The sequence below is a fragment of the Myotis daubentonii genome, chromosome 11, assembly GCF_963259705.1.
Source record: "Myotis daubentonii chromosome 11, mMyoDau2.1, whole genome shotgun sequence".
NCBI classification, from domain to species: Eukaryota; Metazoa; Chordata; class Mammalia; order Chiroptera; family Vespertilionidae; genus Myotis; species Myotis daubentonii.
The window spans coordinates 81,968,867-81,987,158 of NC_081850.1; the positions used below are offsets into that span (position 1 = coordinate 81,968,867).

The 18,292-nt window shown below is 69.2% G+C and overlaps 2 protein-coding genes across 2 annotated transcripts; both read right to left on the reverse strand.

Moving 5' to 3' along the window:
* Positions 1-355: 355 nt before the first annotated feature.
* MAN1B1 (mannosidase alpha class 1B member 1) lies at positions 356-8,587 on the reverse strand. Its single transcript, XM_059658607.1, has 13 exons — positions 8,338-8,587; positions 7,642-7,750; positions 6,998-7,113; positions 6,229-6,380; positions 5,899-6,008; positions 4,639-4,824; positions 3,834-3,982; positions 3,376-3,564; positions 2,858-3,048; positions 2,214-2,334; positions 1,685-1,882; positions 1,480-1,611; positions 356-1,181 (listed from the first exon to the last, which is right to left on the reverse strand). Exons 1-13 carry the CDS (start codon positions 8,446-8,448, stop codon positions 978-980), a joined length of 1,968 nt encoding a protein of 655 aa, XP_059514590.1. The 5' UTR covers positions 8,449-8,587; the 3' UTR covers positions 356-977.
* A 1,031-nt stretch (positions 8,588-9,618) lies between these two features.
* UAP1L1 (UDP-N-acetylglucosamine pyrophosphorylase 1 like 1) lies at positions 9,619-15,992 on the reverse strand. The gene is made up of 9 exons (XM_059658609.1): positions 15,638-15,992; positions 14,783-14,987; positions 14,427-14,602; positions 13,987-14,159; positions 13,690-13,883; positions 12,853-12,993; positions 12,291-12,476; positions 11,737-11,803; positions 9,619-11,299 (listed from the first exon to the last, which is right to left on the reverse strand). The coding sequence occupies exons 1-9, from the start codon at positions 15,924-15,926 to the stop codon at positions 11,216-11,218; spliced, it is 1,515 nt and encodes a 504-aa protein (XP_059514592.1). The 5' UTR covers positions 15,927-15,992; the 3' UTR covers positions 9,619-11,215.
* Between the last annotated feature and the right edge of the window lie 2,300 nt (positions 15,993-18,292).

The following is an 18,292-nucleotide window of genomic DNA, read 5'->3' on the forward strand; positions in this document are numbered from 1 at the left end:
GGAGAGGCCTGGCTCCAGAGCGAAGGGCATTTCCTAAAGATGCTGAGGGCAACGGGCTGCCAGCTGAACAGGGCGGAGAGGGCCCTGGGGGCCGGGACCCAGGCAAGGCCGGGGGTGGTCTCTGTGGAAACGAACCGTCAGGGACCCAGGCAAGGCCGGGGATGGAACCGTCAGCCCTGAGGTGGGAGCTGCGGGAGGGGAGGGGCCCCCTCAAGACCATGTCCGGGAAAGCAGCACCTGGGGTGAGAGGTGCCAGCGGGTCCTGAGCTCAGCGGACGGGGAGGGTGACCAGCCCAATGCCCCGCCCACCCCATGCCAGGTGCGCCCGCGCGCGCGCGCACACACACACACAGCAGCGCGGAGCAGATCTACTTTATCCCGAGTGAAGGTCCGTCCCATCGGGAGGCCGGGCGCAGGGCACACCTGCCCGCCGCCCCGTGGGATCCCTGAGTCCAACACGTAAACAGCACAGCCAGCCAGGTGCCCCGGTCAGTGGGGCCACAGACACCCCGCAACCTCGGACAGGGCCACAGACAGACCCCGAGGCCAAGCTGCACTCTGGTCCCTCGCTGTTGCCCTGAACATGTGGGCCTGGGGACCCCGAGGCTGGGCCCCCCGAGGCCTGTGCGCTGGCTGGCAGGATGTCCAGGTTTCAGGAATGTGAGCCATGATCCGAGATCCTCAGGAAGGAGGCGGCCCGTGGACGGGACCCCTGAGCACAGCGCTGGTCTCCCTCCTGGTCCCCGATGATGTCCCGAGGGAACCACAGCTGGGCAGACACCTGCTGCCCGCGGCCAACCCAGCGCCTCACAGCCCGGGTATGGCCCGGCCCAGCTGCCTCCTGGCCTGCTGTCCAGCTGGGCCGACACCACACGGCCAAGGTCAAAGGAGGGTGGGCCTATCCAGGGCCAGGGCCCTGCTGCCAGGCCCCTCCAACACCAGAAGTGAGACCCCAGGGCAGCGCCCCATGGACCCGCCTACGCGGGGGCCCAGATGGGCAGGGGGTGGGCCTCGGTGTTGAACACGTAGGAGTCCAGGCTGAGCAGCTCCATGTCGTCAGAGAAGAGCAGGAACAGGTACTTGAGCGTCTCCCCCAGGAAGAAGCTCTCCATCTTGTCCCTGGGCTGTGGGTTGTGCGGGTCCTGGACGTTGCTGATGGAGGAGTAGCCGCCCGAGGGGACCTGGAAGAGCCGAGGCAGGGTCACTGCGTGGGCACAGCCCGCTCCCTCCTCTGGGCGGCGGCACGGCCCGGCAGGGCCTGGAATGGGGTCACTGAGGGCCCCCGGGGACGGGCTGCCCCGGGTGGTTCCAGCTGCCCCGTGACTGACGGGAATGCTGCCTCCAGAGCCCGCGGAGGCCTTGCTAAGGCCTCTCCCAGCTCCGCCCAGCACCGAGGGCCCTGGGGAGGGCGTGGCCTCTGTGCTGGGGAGGGGAGGGGCCAGGGAAGGGGCGTGGGCGTGGCCGGCCCCCAGCGCTCACCCGCGTGTAGGCGTTGAAGCTCTGCAGGATCTCCCAGCCCCAGTCCTGGTAGGTGCGGTCCCCCGTGAGGCGGTACAGGTAGAAGAGGCTCTCCACCGTCTCGGGGCGCAGCAGGTTGTGCCTGTCGGCCGGCTGGGGGCACAGGCGGCGTGAGGCCCACACAGGGCCCTGGGCCGCCCGCCCTGCCCGGCCCCGCCCCACTCACCTTGACCTGCACGTCCTTCTGGTCCTTCTGCGCGTGCAGGTTGAAGTGCGCGATCTCGGGGCTCAGCCCCGTCGCCATCTGCTTGTTCATCTGGTAGCAGGTTTCCATGAGCGCCCGGGCCAGGTCCATGTGGTCAGCGGGCAGCCCGTAGTGGGCGCCCAGGGCCAGCGTCCCTGGCAGGAAGCACACCAGGTGGTCCTGCAAGTGAAGGGCCTCCTCACCACCGCGGAGCCCGCCTCCCCGTCCCAGGAGCCCTCGGCCTCCACGCCAGGAGCAGGACCCCCGTGGCCCAGCAGCCCGACCTGGCCTCTCCCTGGGCCCCAGCCACAGTGATCCCAGCTGCCGGGGGTCAGGTGCCTGTGGCCCTCTCTGGTCACCCCTCCCCCCACCGTGGGCACAGCCCAGGCCGGGCAGCCAGTCTGCCTGTGGCCCTCACACTCCTGGGCCACCCCCTCCCTGCTCTCTCCTGGCCCTAACTCGGGTCCAGACACCGAGGCGGGGAGGCCGGCCCTGCCTGCAGCACACGCACCATCTTGGCGCTGAAGCGGCCGTGGGCGAGCTCCCCCACGAAGGTGAGCTTGCTGGGCTCCGATCTGCGCAGCAGGTGCCTCCTGATCCCCTCCACGGCCTCCAGGTAGTCGTCCCGCAACCTGGGAGCAGGCCCGGCCTCAGTCCGGGGGGCGCACGGCCCGTCCAGGGGCAGGCCCCGGGGGTGCTCACCCCTAAGGGCTGAGGCTGGCCTGGGGGTGGGGCCTGGGGTGGGTCAGCCGTGGGGCAGGGCAGTGCCTTCCACTTCCCAAACAGGGTGGTCCCTTCCCACCTGCCCAAGCCCTGGAGGGCGGCTCCCTGATGGGGAAGCCCGGGGGGAGGGGCAGCCACGCCAGTCCCGTTCCCGCCCCCCCCCCCCCCCCCCCCCGTGTCTGGGTTCCCCACACCGAGGGCTGCTGCATGGTAAGTGGAACCGCGGAGGGAGCCCAGGTGTCCTGGCGCCCTCTCTCCAGGGGGGACTCGGGGGCTGCATCCGCCCCTCCTCAGGGAGGGAGCTGGGCCCGCAGCCCGACCCAGACCCCCCTCGGCACCGGCTCGGGCGGCCAGGCCCTGCCCTGGCCCGTGCTGTGCTGAGAGGAACTGGTCCCACGGGCGCCCAGGGCTGGGGCGGCACAGCGGCCTCACCGCGCGTCCTGCCGCCGGCCCTGGATCCACTGCTTCAGCAGGCACTCGTAGTAGCTGTCGGCCCGGGCGCCCAGCGTGAACACGCCTCCGTGGGTGAAGAGGCCGCTGTGCGTGTTGATGAACATGGGCACCAGCCCGTCCTTCTTCCCCGACAGGGAGTGGACGTGCCGGGTCACCTCCTCCGCGGCCTCCTGGGCAGGCGGGGGAGGGGGTGAGCGAGGGCGCCGGGCAGCCAGAGGGCTTGGTGCCCTCCGCCCTGACCATCCGTGCCCCGGGCAGCAAGGCCTGTGTCCTGGACGCTGCTCCTTGGCCATTGACCGGCCGGCCCACCCTCACAGCGCCCTGCTTGTCTGCAGGCATGGCCGCCTTGGGGCTGGCCTGTCCTCTGGGCGGGGGGGGGCCCTGCAGGGACGTGCCTGAGGCGTGAAGAGAGGCAGGGGCTGGCGGCCCGGGACCGGTGCCCCACTGTCGGCACCCGCTGCAGCGAGCCAGGGGCTCTGCCAGACACCAGGCCTTACCTGGAATTTCTTGACGCCCGTGAGACGAGAGAGCTCGCGGAACTCCAGCTGGATGCTCGTCACCTCGGCCACCGTGCTGTCGGACGTCCACCAGGGCGGGTGGGCCACGCCGGTGCCGATGTTCACGTCGGAGTACGGGATCTTGGAGGGCGTGCGGAACGCCGGCATCAGCCGGTTCCCAAAGTCTTCCTGAGGCACACACAGCGAGGTCAGTGCTGGCGCTCAGAGAGGGCGTCCCCCCCACAGCGCGGACCGCCACCCGCTCCCACCCTCGGGAGCTCGCCCTCCACGCAGCCAAGGCGCTGGCTCCGAGCCCAGCGTGTCCCTGTGGCTGCAGCGGACGGGCATGCACTCGGGTCAGCTCCTGCCAAGACAGACGAGTGGGCGGGAGGGAAGGGGGTGGAACAGCCCCGCCCAGAGCCCCCGGAGAGAGGAGACGGGCCCCGGCGGGCACGCACGGCTTTCTGCAGGAAGAGCGCGTCCCCCGTCAGGTGGTAGGCACTGAGCAGGCCCCCCAGAATGCGGATGGTGCTCTCAAACAGGTTCACGTCCACGTCCTTCTGAAACTGCAGCTTCTCGGACACCCACCTCCGGGCTTCTCCGAATTCTAGGGGAACGGGAGAGGGAGAGGGCACAGGACACGCTGGCGGGCCCAGCACTGCCCTCAGGCCTCCCACCCAGGCGACACGTGTGCTCCTGTCCACCTTTCTGCTGAGGGTGCAAAGGCAGGAACCCGAGTCTTCGGGTCCGAGCTGACCGGCCAGGTGCGACCGGGGAGCCACCTCAGCCGTGAGCACAAGCGGTCGGCGTCAGAGGCCATGGCACAAGGACATGGGGTGGCTCAGCGGCGGCCTCCAGCCTTCTCAGCCAACGTCGGTTTAGAAATAACCGATGACGCCTAGTCCCAGTTTGCCCCCAGCTGCGACACAAGGTGGACATTGAGGACGGTTCCGGGTGCTGGCAGCTACATCAGACCACGTGCCACCTCCCACTCGGGCCTCCCAGCTGCAGCAGGAACCCCGGCGGGAAGGCCGCTGGGCGCCCACCAGGGTCCACCTGGCTCTCGGCAGGGGCCTCTCGCTGCCCTGAGTGCCCCCGGGACGCCTGGATGGGAGGTGACAGAGTCCCCACAACCAGCACGCCCGCTCCTGGCCCCCAGGGAAGGAGGCACGTTGGCGGACACGGCAGGCGGACCTCCGGGCATGCGCGCCCACTTGCCCACCGTCACATGCGGGCGCTCGGCGGGAGCTGGGGGACGGGTACCTTTCTTCAGACCCAGGATCCACATGGTGTCTAGGGAGTCGACCAGCGTGAGGCCGAGGCCGAACCACTCGCTGAAGGACTTGGACACCGGCTTCAGCTCGTCGTGGCCCCAGGCAAACGCGCGGTACCCGGCCCAGGCGTGGCGGAAGGCGTCCACGACGGCCTGCTGGCGCTCGTTAGGGGAGGCTGTGGGGGAGGCGGTCGGGGACAGGACCTGGTCAGGGGGACAGTCCCTCTGGGGCCCCAAGCAGGGAGGCTGAGGAGCCGGGGAGCACTGTCCAGGGCCACAGCGGGCAGCAGGAAGGTCGGGGGACGGCCCCAGAGTGAGACCCTCAGAGCTGGGCAGGGCTGTGGAGGTGGAGAGGCGCTGGGGCCTCACAAGGCAGCTCGGACTCATGTCCACCAGGCCTGTCCCGTCCACCTGCCGGGCCACAGGGAGCCCCGGCGAGCAGAGCATTTCAGGCTGCAGACCAGTCACACTGGCTGCGCTGGCAACGTGGGCGCGGAAACGTCCACCCTGACGGGTGTTGGAACGAGGACCCGACCACCCGCCTCTCACGACCCCGCACCTGGCGTCTTCCAAGAGGAGACGCGTGAGGTCCGAGTGTCACTGGCTTCACACCACGTGTCCGCTCTGTGGGGCAGAGGCCCACAGCTCTGCCCTCAGGCCACACGATCAGAGTCCCCGACAGGCCTGGCCGCCAGCCCAGCTCTGGGCTCCTGCGTCCTTCCCCAGAAGTGCCGGCACCCAGGAGGCCCCCAGCCACGGTGCCTGAATGCAGGCACCCACGCGGCTGCCCACATCTCTCAGCCCTGGGAGCTGCCACGGGCGGGAAAGCAAGCCTCCCACACGCATTCCCGTTGCCTCAGCCTGGACATGGGGCACCGGCCTCAAAAGGCCCCTTGCTGCCTGGCCGGTGTGGCTCAGTGGCTGAGCATCGGTTTGATTCCCGGTCAAGACACCTGCCCAGATTGTGGACTCAATCCCCAGCAGGGGCTGTGCAGGAGGCAGCCGATCAATGATTCTCTCGTCAATTATGGTTCCACCTCTCTCTCTCCCTCTCTTTTCTCTCCATAAAACACGTTAAGAAAACAGGAAAGCCACGCGTCGCTGCCTAAGCTCTGAGGAGTGGGTGCCCTGCGTGCTGCGGCCCCACGGGGATGGCTGGCACTCTGCCCTCGCCAGGGACGCATCTGTGTCCACGTGCCCTCGCCAGCAGGATGCCCAGGTGGGGCCCAAGAGGGCGCAGGGGGCCTCACCTCGTTGGTTCTGAATCCTGGGGGCCTGCAGAGAGGGCCGGGCAGGGGCCTCTGCCTTCCTGGAAGGCGCCTGGGTGCGTGGCTCCGGCTCAATCACTGCTCCCCGCCAGCTGCAGGGAGAGGAGCGTCAGCAGCCCAGGGCAGGGCCGGCGAGGAGGGGCGAGATGGGGCGCAGTCCCCTCCCCCACACCGGGCCCCCTGCAGGATGGGCACGAGTTGTCCCTTCAAAGGGAAGGCACAGGTCTGCCAGGTGCTGTTCCCTTTTGGCTCCTTTTCCAGAAGAGACGCCACAGGCGGCCCCCGCCCGGCCCTCCCCGCGGCTCCGGGTACCTGACGACCGTCCCCGGCGGGCCTTCTCCCTGGCGAGCCTCGTCCGCCGCCTCGTCCCTCCGGCCGTCCTCCTGCCGCCTGTCCCCCGCGTCTCTGTGGGGCGCTCTGATCTGCAGGTTGGGGGGGCCCCGCCGCACGTGCCTTTGAGGCTTCTGGACGAACGTCACAGGGAAGGCCACAGTGAGAGGAGCTCCCTGCCCACCGGCTGCCATTCCGTCCACCGGGGTCTCTCCCATCAGACCCGACCCCCAGGCTGTGCACACGCTGGGCTCTTCCTCCTCACAGTGACCCGCCGACTGAGGGGCCTTTCACCCCATCTTCTGCCCCTGACCGACCTGGGTGGAGACTGCACACGGCTGGGGCCCTGGGTGAGGGCTAAGCCCTGGCTGGCCCCTTCCGCGTCCAGGCCCTGCTGGGTCTCAGCCCCCGACCTGCTCTCAACTCTCCCCAGAGGCAGGCCCTCAGCCTCCCAGTGCTGCTTGGGGTCCTGTCCTCAGGGAGGCTGCCCTGGCCCAGGCCCAGGGAGAGGACAGTCTGCTCTGCTCACCCCCAAACCCAGGCCCCGGGACCAGCAGGCGTGCGGCCGAGGTCGAAGGGAAGGCCCGGCTCCTCTTTCCCCGGGGTCGCCCACCCGCCCGGAGGAGCATGGGGGTGAGACACCCGTCAGATGGCGGGAACAGGCAACCTTGCCATCGGTGTGAGCCCTGCGTCCTGTCCCGAGGCCCCTGGCACGGAGCCGGCGCCAGCCTGACCGGCTCATGGCAGGTACCTGAGGCGGCAGCCGCGGGCCCTGTCCCGGGTCGGCATCTGCCTTCCGAGGAGCCGGCAAGACGGGTGGGTGTGCGGGCCTCCCCTTCTGCTCCTCCGCTGGCCTGCCGTTCGGGGCTGAACCAGAGAACCTCCTCAGCCCAGCGCCCAGGCCCCGAGGACCTCAGAGCCTCCGTGGGGGACACCCAGACGGCGCTTCCTGCTGCTTCACCGAGGACCCCTGTGCGCTCAAGAACAGCCGAGGGCGAGCACCTCCTCCGAGCCCGTGGCTGTCCCCGCCTCCCCATCCACAGCCCCACTGCGCTGCCTGGGTGTCTGCACGTGGGGAGGACCCCTCCCTGCCCCTCCCGGCTCCCGGCCGCCCTCTCGTCCTTTCCGGACACAGGGCGGCGCGGGTCCTGAGAACCACGGGGGTGGGGGGGTGACCGCGAGCCTCCACCGCAGGGCAGCGGGCAGACACCTGCCCACGGCAGACCCCGGAGCAGCCAGAGGACTGGCAGCAGCGCCCGTGTCCAGCCAGGAGGCGGGGGACGCCACGCCCCTCTTAACCTGGGGGGTGCCCATTCCCCGCCCTTCGCGGCTCCTGGCCAGTTTCAGCTGCAGCCGCCTCGGCCCTCCGCTGCCCGGCGCCCCCGGAGCAGGTACCTGTCCACGGGTCGGCCGCGCTGAGGTAGGACAGGAGCCCGCAGCACAGCAGGAAGGCCAGGGCGGAGAGGATCGCGTTCCTCTGGAGCCGGGACAGCTGCTTCCATGCCTGCGGCAGGGGCGGAGGAGCACCTTTACTGGGACTCACGCCGCGGGGCCTCTCCCACGGGGACAGCCTCGGGGCGGACGGGGAGGAGCTCAGGAGGTCCCGCCGCAGAGGTTCCATCGCTGCGGGACGGGGGCGGCGCCCTCGCGGGGGTGACCGGCTGGGCCCGGATGCCGGGGCAGAAGGCACCGGGGCAGGTGAGACGGGGCGGGAAACGGACGTCGAGTGCACTTGTGTCCGCACATGGGCCGCGGGGAGACCCCGCAAGGCGTGTGCAGGGCTCCGGCCCCGCGGACCTGCCCAGATGCGGCGTGTGGACGCCCCGCGGCCGCCGGGGACGCACCGGGGCTTAACGAGGCCGCGCTCCTGCTCCCGGCCCCGCAGGAGCGCGCATCCGGGACCCTCAGGTTTCCGCTGGGAACCCGCTGGGGGTGCGGCCGCCCCGTTCGGCGCCCTCCCCCGCCCAGGCCGCGGAGCTCGGCCCGGGGACAGTGCAGCCGGGACCCGCGCCCCCTCCAGGGCCAGCGCCTGCACCTCCAGCCCGAGGCGGCGCGCGGGGCGGAGACCACGGGGTCGCGGGGCGTCCTCACCCGCCAGCACGAGCGGCGCCGCCGGGTTTTGCTGCCGTCGTCGCGCTGGTCAAGGCTCAGCGTCACGGAGATGAAGTCCCGCCGCGGTGCGGGCGGCGCGGGCGGATACATGACGGCGGCGGAGGCGGCCCGGGGGACCCCGCCCGCGGGCGGCGTCAGGAGGCCGGGCTGTGCGGGGGGCCGGCGGCTCTGATCCCGGGACACCCGCGGGCAGCCATCGCAGCTCGGGCAACACCCCGCCCATCGCGCCCGCCGCCAATGCGCGTGCGCCGCGCCCTCGTAACCCCACTGCGCGTGCGCCCGACTTCGGGTTGACGTTTCCGGACACCTGCGTCTGTTTACTCCGGCGCCTCGATGTGACGTCACACCCGCGACGCTGGCGCTGTTCTGCGCCTGCGCACCTCTCGCCTGGGTGTGGGCGTGGCCTCGGCTGGGAGGCGGGCCGAGCCGTCAGCGTCCGGCCGGGCGCGCGTTGTCCGGTTTTCCCCGTAGCGGAGCCCGTGTGCACCCAAGTCCTGCGGTCAGTGAAGAGCGGCCGGCCGCTCCGCCACCGTGGCGCGGGGCCGGGGCGGTGCAGCCACCTGGATGGAGCCGTCACCGCCAGGGCGACCCGCCGCGGGGTTCCCGCCCCTCGGACCGGCTGGTCATGGGGGCGCGCTCTTCCACTCGTAGCAGAACCGCCCGCTGCTCTCGGGACCCGCTCAGCCCAGGGCCCGCCGTTGCTCCGGGCAGCCCTGCCTGGGTGCCTGCACGGTGCCCGCCGCGTGCGGGGCCAGCTCGGCCCCTCACTGGTTGGAGCTGCCCCAGGGCGCTCCTGCCGCCTTCCCATCCCCTCTCTTCTAGGGGCCGCCGCTCAGGCCCCTGCAGGTCTCATCCCGCACGCAGCTGTGCGGGTGGTGCCGGCGACGCCCCAGCATCCCTCCCTGCCCAACCGGCTTCCAGGGAAGCGCTGGCTCCTGGAGGATGCAGGTGCAGGAGGGCGCGGTCACCAGCCTCGGCCTGAGGACCAGGGCCCCAGCCTGGAGCTCGTTCAAGGCGCAGGTGCCGGCCCACTAGGTTGTTGCAAGCCCGCCCCACCCGCAGCCTGGTAGGGAGCTGGGCGGAGCAAGCAGAAGGGGCTCCTAGCTGGCCCAGGGCAGGTCCGGCTGATGGACTCCTGGTGCTGTTCCCCCCACACATGCTGGGCCCACACTGCTCTCCAGGCCGGGCTGGGCCAACCGCAGCACGTGTTTACTGCGACTCCCCCGCCACCTCGTGTGCAAAAAAAATCAAGAGTCTGGCCATGTTTCCAACGCAGTCGTTTCATTAGCTGTTGTCTGGGGTGAGAGATAAAGGCACGAAGATCTGTGTGGTGATGGGACCATCCAGCTCCCAGAACAGAGTGGACAGAGGGAGGCACATGGGTGGGAAGTGCACGTGTCCTGGGGTGGTGGCGTCCTGGAACCCCTGAGGCTACCAGTGTCACGGGAAACTCCGTGAGGGGTACCTGGGACCTCTGTGCTCTTCGAAACTTCATATGAAAATGTGTGTGTGTTTTAAGGGAGCTGTTTCCATCGTTTGCCCAGAAAACACGACTCATCAAAGAGATTGTGCCGTGTCCTGGGTTCCAGTTCCGGTCGCGAGCAGCTCTGGGCAGGATCCGGGACCTGGGCCTCCGCCCCTGGGCCCTAGGCCCCCCCTTGCCTGTGGAGCCGCTGAGATGAGGGTCCTAAGGCACATGGTTTGGTTTTGAGGTTTGCAAGCGCCTGGGAGACCTGGGCACGGCCCTGACGCCGCCATGGTGCCCAGGTGCAGACGCACAGGAAGCCACAGCCCACGCCAAGCCCCTGAGAAGTCAGCGCCCCCGACCCTGCCCTACAGCACCCTCACCCTGGGGGCCCGGGGTTCCCTGCGGGCCTGTAGGGGCTGTGGAGGGAGGGCAGGGGACCCGGCTTAGCTGCGGCTGCACTGCGAGCTGCTCTTCACGTCAGTGGGGAGGTAGATGCCCCTGTGCTGTGTCCAGAGGGGAAGGAGGCGCTGGGGCCCGGAGCAGTAAAGCCAGGACCAGCTGGCTTCCCCCGGCCTCAGCCAGGCTGTGGGGGTGCGGGGAGGGTGCTGTGGCCCCAAGTACGGAGGCTGCGCCTGTGCCCCTCTATAGAGCAGGGGAGGGGTGTGTGAGCACCAAGATCAGAAGCCGCTGGCAGACTGGGTGAGGGAGGGTGCCCCCCATCTGGTTCAATTCCAGATTCATGACCACAAAGGAGGCAGGGGGTGCTGGTCCCACAGGTTCTAGGGGGCAGCACCTAACCCTCAGCAGCTCAAACCAGAGGGCCGAGGCCTCAGAGGGAACGGAGAGAGTTCGGTCCCCGGTGCCGCCAGCCCTTCACGGTGAGGAGTCAGGCCCTTCGGCTGGCAGGCCGGGCTGTGTGCCCCCAACCGCACCGTTACTGGTTCAGCTGCCAGGAAGGGGGGAGCCCCCCTAAAGAAGTCACCCATGGGGGGGCAGGGACCCTCCTCTCCTTGGGTCTGTTCATCTGTAGAAAAGCCGGGTGTGGCTGGGGCTCCCCAGGGAGGCCACTGCCCCGTCTCCGCTCCCAGGCAGGGCCTGCTGCTGTCACTCAATGAGGCCACACCTCCCTCAGCCCCACAATCCAAGGTCCAGAGTCCCTCTGCCTCCCGCCTGGACCCCACACCCAGGACTGGGGCCCACAGAAGGCCTGTGGTCATTGTGTCTATGGCAGCCGGTGAGGGGACAGGTCCACCCTCGCGGAGTAAGGCAAGGCTCTTCCTTCTGTGTCCCATGGTCGGGAAGGGCGCAGCCGCCTGAGCTCCGAGCCAGAGCCCCGGGCCAGGGCTGCACCCACCCGCCTGCGGACCCTGGGGGCTGGTGGGCTGAGCGTCACGGCTGCAATGCCCTGACGCGGGTCTCATCCAGGAGGAGTGGGGACTGGAACTCGCGGCCTCGCAGGTGCTCCTCCAGACCCTGGAAAGAAGCCAGGTGTCCACCTCTTGGCCCCAGGAGGGGTCCCAAGGCCCCAATTCTGCCTGGAGCTGGAGAGGGGCTTCCAGGAACAGGGCAGGTGTCACCTCAGGACCGCAGGCAGCAGGAGCCCTCCCAGCAGGCAAGGGCCAGAACTCACCCCGAGGGGAATGGCCAGCACACCTCACTGAGGCCGCTGCCCGGCTCTTCTCCCCACCCCCCCAGGACCTCGAGGGCTCCACCCCACCCCCATCTCACGTCCAGGAAGGTCCTCTGCAACCTAAGGACCCACTGACCCCCCCCACCCCCCACCCCCGGTCCCGGTGAAAGGAGGCAGAGCTGCTGTTTTCCACCCACGGACTCACCTCTCCCCGACCGTCTTCTTGCCCTGACCAGGCAGGCCTGACCCCACAAGAGCCCAGACGCCGGGCGGCACTCACCTCTCCAGAGTAGGACACCAACGGCGAGATCTCACAGACGGCCGGGGGCTCGCCACCACTGGGCAGGCTGAGGGGGCCGCTGGTCAGCATCGGCTCGGGGTACGCCCCCCGCCCCCGCCCATGGGAGCCGGCCTGTCCTGTGTGGCCCAGCTGACCACCACACGCCCAGCTCCCCACAGTCCTTTTCTCGGTCATCTCTCTGCCAGGACACCCAGAGCCCTGAGCACGCTGCCCCCGCCCGAGTGACAGGCCCCAATTTGGGCTGGGACCCAATCCCCTCCCTGCGGCACCCCTCCCAGAGCCTGGGACCCCAGCTTCAGGTGCTGGCTGTGGGCGACCGAAGAAATAGAAATCGAATGTTCTTTCCTTTCCTGGCCCTAAAAAGCGACCTCCCTTGCCGCTTTCCGAATGCCCTGCCTGGGTCCTGGCTTCCAAGCTCACGAGCAAGCCAGGTGAGGCTGCACGCTCCCCCCTTCCCCGGGGCCCGAGCAGACCTTCCCCGGGGCCACCCGCTCGGGGTGGTCACTGTTTGGCCGAGCTGGGCCCGCCCTCACCTGGCCAGCTCCGGGAGCCGGGCCCCGTGTGCGTCCACGAACTGGGCCCCCGCCTGCAGGGCCCAGCGGAGGTGCTGGGCGAGCAGGGCCCGCCGGGCCGTGGTGGGGCTGTCCCTGTCGGCCGAGTCAGCGTTCTTCAGAGGGGAGAACTCCTCCTCCCGCAGCACCTCGAAGGCCACGAAGTTCCTGGCGGGGGAAGAGCCGGTGACCCACGTCCTGGCTCACGGACCCCATTCCGGAGCAGCAGGCCCCAAGAGGGCCCGTGGTGAGGCCTGGCATCCTCCCCCAGAGCCCCAGCACCCTGACCTGGAAACCGCGGACGAGGGCTCAGGAGGGGCCAGGGTTCCCCCAAAGTCCACGGCCCCCAGTGTTCCCTACGCCCCCCCTGAAGGGGGCTGCTTCCTCTGACCGTCTCCCCGAGACCTGCCTGTAGCCCCCCAGCTCCCCACTGCGAGGGGGCGCCCCCACCTCAGCCTCCACATTCCCGCCGCCCAACTGGGCCTGGGAACCCCCACCGGAGCGGGAGGGAAGACAGACAAAGGAAATGACTGCGGCCACTGACTCAGCAAACGGGAACACGTCGAACACGAACTTCTCCATCTTTATCCCGTTGGGTCTGAGCGGCTTCACCAGATTCCCCTCCTCGTCCACGTATGGGACCGTCTTCACAGCCACGTGCGGCTGCAGCAAGGGCTCGAACTCCCTGCGGGACGGGGTGGGGGTGGGGCGAGGAGGCAGGCGCAGTTCAGACAGGACCCCTGAGGGCTCCCAGCCAGCGGGGCCAGTGGCAGGTGGGTCCTGCGGGCACCCGGTGGTGGGAGCTGAGCAGGTCCCTGGAGGGCACAGGTACCCTCGCCATTCCCTGGCCCGAGAGCCAGGCGCCCTCCTCCCTGCCCAGGTGATGTGGCCCCTGGGGCAGAGGTAGTGCCGGGGGGACACAGAAAGAGCGACAGCCACCTGGCCAGAGCCTTGCCCGCCGCCGGGCTCTCTGGGGCCTCTGATTTCCCTATTATTATCATTATTACTTGTTTAAAGGCGAAAAAAATTTCTTTTTATATATGTATATTTTCATTGACTCCAGGAAGGAAGGGAGGAGAGAGAGAGAAACATCCATGATGAGAGAGAATCATGGATCGGCTGCCTCCTGCATGCCCCGCACTGGGGATGGAGCCCACTACCCGAGCCTGTGCCCTGACCAAGAATCGAACCCTGACCTCCTGGTTCATAGGTCGACGCTCTAGCACTGAGCCCCGCCAGCTGGGCCCGCTGGCTTCTTTAAACGCCAAGAACCTTTCCCCACGGCAATCCACCGGCCAAGCTGACCACGGCCCACCCTGCTCAGGCCGGCCCACCCTGCTCAGGCCGGCCCACCCTGCTCAGGCCAGCCCACCCTGCGCACCTGGTGGCCGCCTGGAGGAAGCTGCGCGTGAAGAAGTGGTTGCAGATGTTGCCTGCGCTGTAGAGCAGGCCCCCGCCGGGCGCACGGAGCCGGGCGGTCTCGGGGCTGATCTCGCTGTACTCCACCACCTGGGGGGCGCCGTCCACCAGGCACACCACGCCCACCGGCTCCTCGGGGTACGCCTTCTCCACCACCTGCAGCCAGGACAGGCGCGCTGGGAGCCGGGGCAGGCGGGCACGCGGGTCGGGCGGTCGGGCCGGGCGGGGTGCGGCTGCGGCTGGAGGCTGGCGGGCTCACCTTGGCGCCACAGTCCGCGCCCTGCAGCACGCAGAAGCCGACGAAGACGGGGTCTGCCAGCCGCACCAGGATGTTGTCCACGCAGTACACGTGCACGAACTCCACGCCCCGGCGCGCCATGTCCTCCAAGATCTGGTGGTCGGCCAGCGCACAGTACAGGCCTCCGTTGCCGTCTGCGGAGGGAGAGGGGGGCGCCCCGTGAGCGTCCAGCTGGGCCCCAGCCCGCTGTCCCGGCTGGAGGCAGGAGGCCCTCGCCTGGGGCTGGACCTCGCGCCCCGAGGTGCTCTCACTACCCACGGAGGCCTGCGGCTCTGCCCGTGACAGACGGGAATGAGGCCCGACAGGGAGGCCGCTCTCCCAGAACCACACAGCCTCAGGCAGCACATCCCCGCGGGTCCCAGCCTCCTGCCCCGCCGTGCAGGCCGGGGGGTGGGGCGTACCTGGGGCCATGGCCACCTTGTCTTTCCGCTCCAGGATGGCCCTGCCGTCGAAGGTCACGGCGGGCAGCATGCGCTGCTCAAACATGACCACGTTGCCGGGGTCCAGGTGGAAGAAGCCATGCTCCTTGAAGAACTCGGCCGTGGGCCCCAGCGTGAACTCACTCGTCATGATGTACCTGCGCGAAGGGCAGGCCGAGCAGGCCGTGAGGGGGGCCGGCCCGGCGACAGGGGCTGGCATCGGAGTCCCTCTGGGTGGGTGCTGGGCGCTGTCCAGGACTATGCGGGAGGGTGTGGGGCAGAGCCGGGCGACATGGGGGATCCCTGGGGCCAAGGCCATGCGGGGAGGGCGCACGCACCAGGGCACAGTGCAGCGGGTCCCATGGCGCTCGCCAGCCAGCTGCTCCACCCGCCGGATCCGCTCCGCCTGCAGCTGGTACAGGGTCTTCTGGCTGGGCAGCCCCACCTGGTACATGCCCTTGGGGTAGGTCACGCCCAGGCGGGTGCCCTGCCCACCCGCCAGCAGCAGCACCGCCACCTTGTTCAGGGCGATCTGGCGCAAACCTGGAGGCAGGGGTGCCGTGAGGAGACGCCAAACCCGCCACACAACCACCCCTGCAGTCAGAGCCAGCCAGGCCTGTGGGTGTGTGGGGGGGAGGGGGGGCGCTGAGCCTTCTGAGAGCCACATTCCCAGGGACCTGCGACCTCACCTGGCCAGGACCCCACCCCAATCCAAGCCGCCCTGACACTCCCAGGTTCTATGATGTCCTCCTGGGATCCTTCCAACCTGGATCCTTCAGAGGGAACCCGGGGTCTGACTGATCTACTTGGCCTGCGTCTCCCCCACCTTAGCCCGGCCCCCAGCTGTGGGGGGCGCGGGGCAGGGTGGGGCTGAGCCGGCGACTCTCCACGAACACCCGCCTCACCTCCAGGCCGAGAGGCCAGGAATGCGCCCGCGCCAATGTGGGTGTGCAAGGAGGGTGTGGGAGTGTGCAAGCCCGGGGTGCCCTGCTGCCAGGGCGCCTGTGGGCGGGGCACTGGCCAGCCGGGGGTGCGCATGCACAAAGCACTGGGGGGCTCCCCGCCGCAGTGGAGCCTGGAGTGTGTGAGCGGGAAGGAGACTTCACGAGGTAACAAACTAAACTCCACGCACAACCTCCCTTCCGGCCGGACCCCGCCCCGCCCCGCCCCGCCCGGGCCTCCCGCGCGCCTACCTTCCTCCTCCCAGAGCCGCCGCGTCTCGGGGTCGCTCCGGACGGCGCTGCCCACGCGCTCGGGGGGCAGGGGCCGCAGACGCGCGGCCAGGTCGGGCGGGGGCCCCGGGGGGCGCGCACAGGCGGCGGCCGCGCGCAGGCAGTGCTCCCGCAGCGCCTCGGGCTCCAGCGGCGCCAGCTCGGCCAGCAGCGCGGCGCGCGGCCCGGGCTCCAGCTCCGCGCAGAACCGCAGGAGGTGCTCCTGGCCCGCGCGCCGCAGCCGGGCGCGCACCGCCGCCTCCGAGGCCATGTCGCTGCCGCAGCCGCCGAGCCGGCCTCGAAGGCCCTCGTGACCCGCGCGGCCCCACCGGCGTCACGGGACCCGGCGGGCGGTGCCGGCCCCAGCGCCCCGCCCAGGCCCTGCCCCCGAGATGCGGGCCCCGCTGCGCCCCGACTCCGCCCTCCCGCCCAGCAGGACCTCTGGGGTCGCTCTGAGCTCAGGAGCCGGGCCGGGCGCCAGGAACGCCAACTAAATTCCGTTCAAATACATCCCCTCTGCCCACTGCCCGGGACGGGGGCGCTCGACGGGGGGCGGGGGCCGGGAGAGGCTGCTCCTGCCACGTTTGCACGTACTAAGGCGCCTCGCGGCGGGACCTCAGCCCCAGAGGAGGCCAGACTCGCGGCTGGACTGGCTGCGGAGGGTGGACCAGGCCCCAGCAAGGCCACCCTGCATCCCTGGGAGGTCCTCCTGGTCCCCCTGCGACCAGACCCGCCCGCAGCCGCCCCTGCCCGCCTCGCTGTCTGGCCAATAGCTTCTGTTGGTGACCTTCCTGGGGACAAGCATCAAAGTCCCTCAGGCCATGTGGGGACAGAACCCACTTTTAGAAACTAGTTTTCTTACTTAAAAGTAATTTATGTGATAGGGGCAGAAACAGACCTGGGGCCAACTGGCTTGCTGCCTTCCTGCACCCCACCACCCCGAAGTAAACTCCCGGAGAGAGGGGCTGTCCGCTCACTGCCCTGCGGCACTGACCCATGCCCGCCCACAGGAGGAGGCAGTTAGTGCTGTTGGCTGAATGAATGGGTGTTGGTCCCAAGCCCAGCAGGGGGCTGGGCCGCGGGGAGGGCTCAGGGACGGCTTGCTGAATGAATGAATGAATGAATGAATGGCCTGCGGCAGGTGAAGGGCAGTTTGGGGCAGATGGAGGTGGAGGGTGTGTGTGGGACCAGAGAGGCCTGCACCGGACAGAGGCCATGGGGACTCTTATCGCCCGTGCACCTGTGCCCTGGAAGCCAGGTGTCACGAATTTGGGGCCTGCCTTGGCCCGGGCGACCCCCAAATCCGGCCTCCAGGTGGGAGTGGGCCTGTGAGCAGAAGGGTTTGGATCATTGGGACGGAGTAGTCAGAGGCACCTGCAGAACCGAAAGGAAAGGAACTGAGCCATCTGGGCAGACGGGTGCCCACAGGCGGGTGTGCCAGGGAGGCAGGCTGTCTCCTGGGCCACCTGCCAAGGGCAGATCTGTGGCCTAGGAGTCACTTTCCCGTTGCCCGAAGGCCTCATCCCAAGGGTTCCGGGGAGCAGGGCCCAGAGCAGGCTGGGAATGGCCTGGAGGAGGAAGTGATCAGAGTTGGGCTCCAAGAACACAAGGGCCACACCTAAGTCCCACACCCTGAGCCAGGGGCCACGGGGGAGCCCACAGACCAAGGGTCAGTGGGGCGTCAGACTCCTCTGCAGGGTGAGCTTGGGCTCTCGCCGGTCTGGCCCCAGCACTGCGGGCTGCACTGGCCTGGGCTGCAGCAGCAGCACCTGCCGGCCGCCGGCTGCCGCACCCTCCACAGAGCCCGTCCCAGCCCTCCCATCCCCAGGCCTCACCCTGGCTTGGTGTCCCCCCTGAGGTTGGCGTTTCCTCTGTGGCCTCCAGGATCAGGTTCCTCTTGTGTCGGCCGTCTGTCCACTGAGCACCCACTGCGGACTGGGCTGATGCTGGGCCTTGGGGTGCCCCCCTGGCTCCCAAAGAGCACAGGGATTCACGGGGAGACCGCCACCTCAGCAAGGAGAAAGCAGGCTTTGAGGGTCAGGGTCAGGGCACCTAACCCGACTTAGGGTGGGTCAGGGACCAGAGGGCGTTTTGAAGTGTGCCTGCTGCAATCAGCCAGGGGAGGGCATTCCTGACGGGAAAGCCACATGGGTAACGGCCCAGAGGTGAGGGGATGCCAGGTGCCCTACGCATGGGAGGGGGGGGGGGGCAGAGGAGAATGCTGGGAGCAGAGGAGGCGGGGAGGGACTGCAGGGCAAACGCTGGAATGCTCCCTGGGTCTGTGGCCAGTCCTGCATGAAAGGGGGAGCCAGGGCAGGCAGGGGAGGACTCCAGGCTCCCAGCGTTCCAGGTCCCCTAAATTCCTTACCGCACAGGAGCTCTGGCCTTTGAGGGGCGCCTCCCAGGGGAGAAGTGGACCCAGGATACTCCCTGGCTACCCTTACAACCTGAGACACAGGCACCAATACTTTGGGGCCCAAGGACAGAGGCCCAGGGAGGTGGGCCAGCCCGGCTGGCCGGAGAGAGGCCAGCCAGAGGGCCAAGGTGAATCCCGAGCCAGGGTCTGCCTGGGGCGGTGTCTGGCGACTCTTCACTGATTTACCCCTGAGGGTGGGCAGTCTGCCTAGAAAGCAGCCC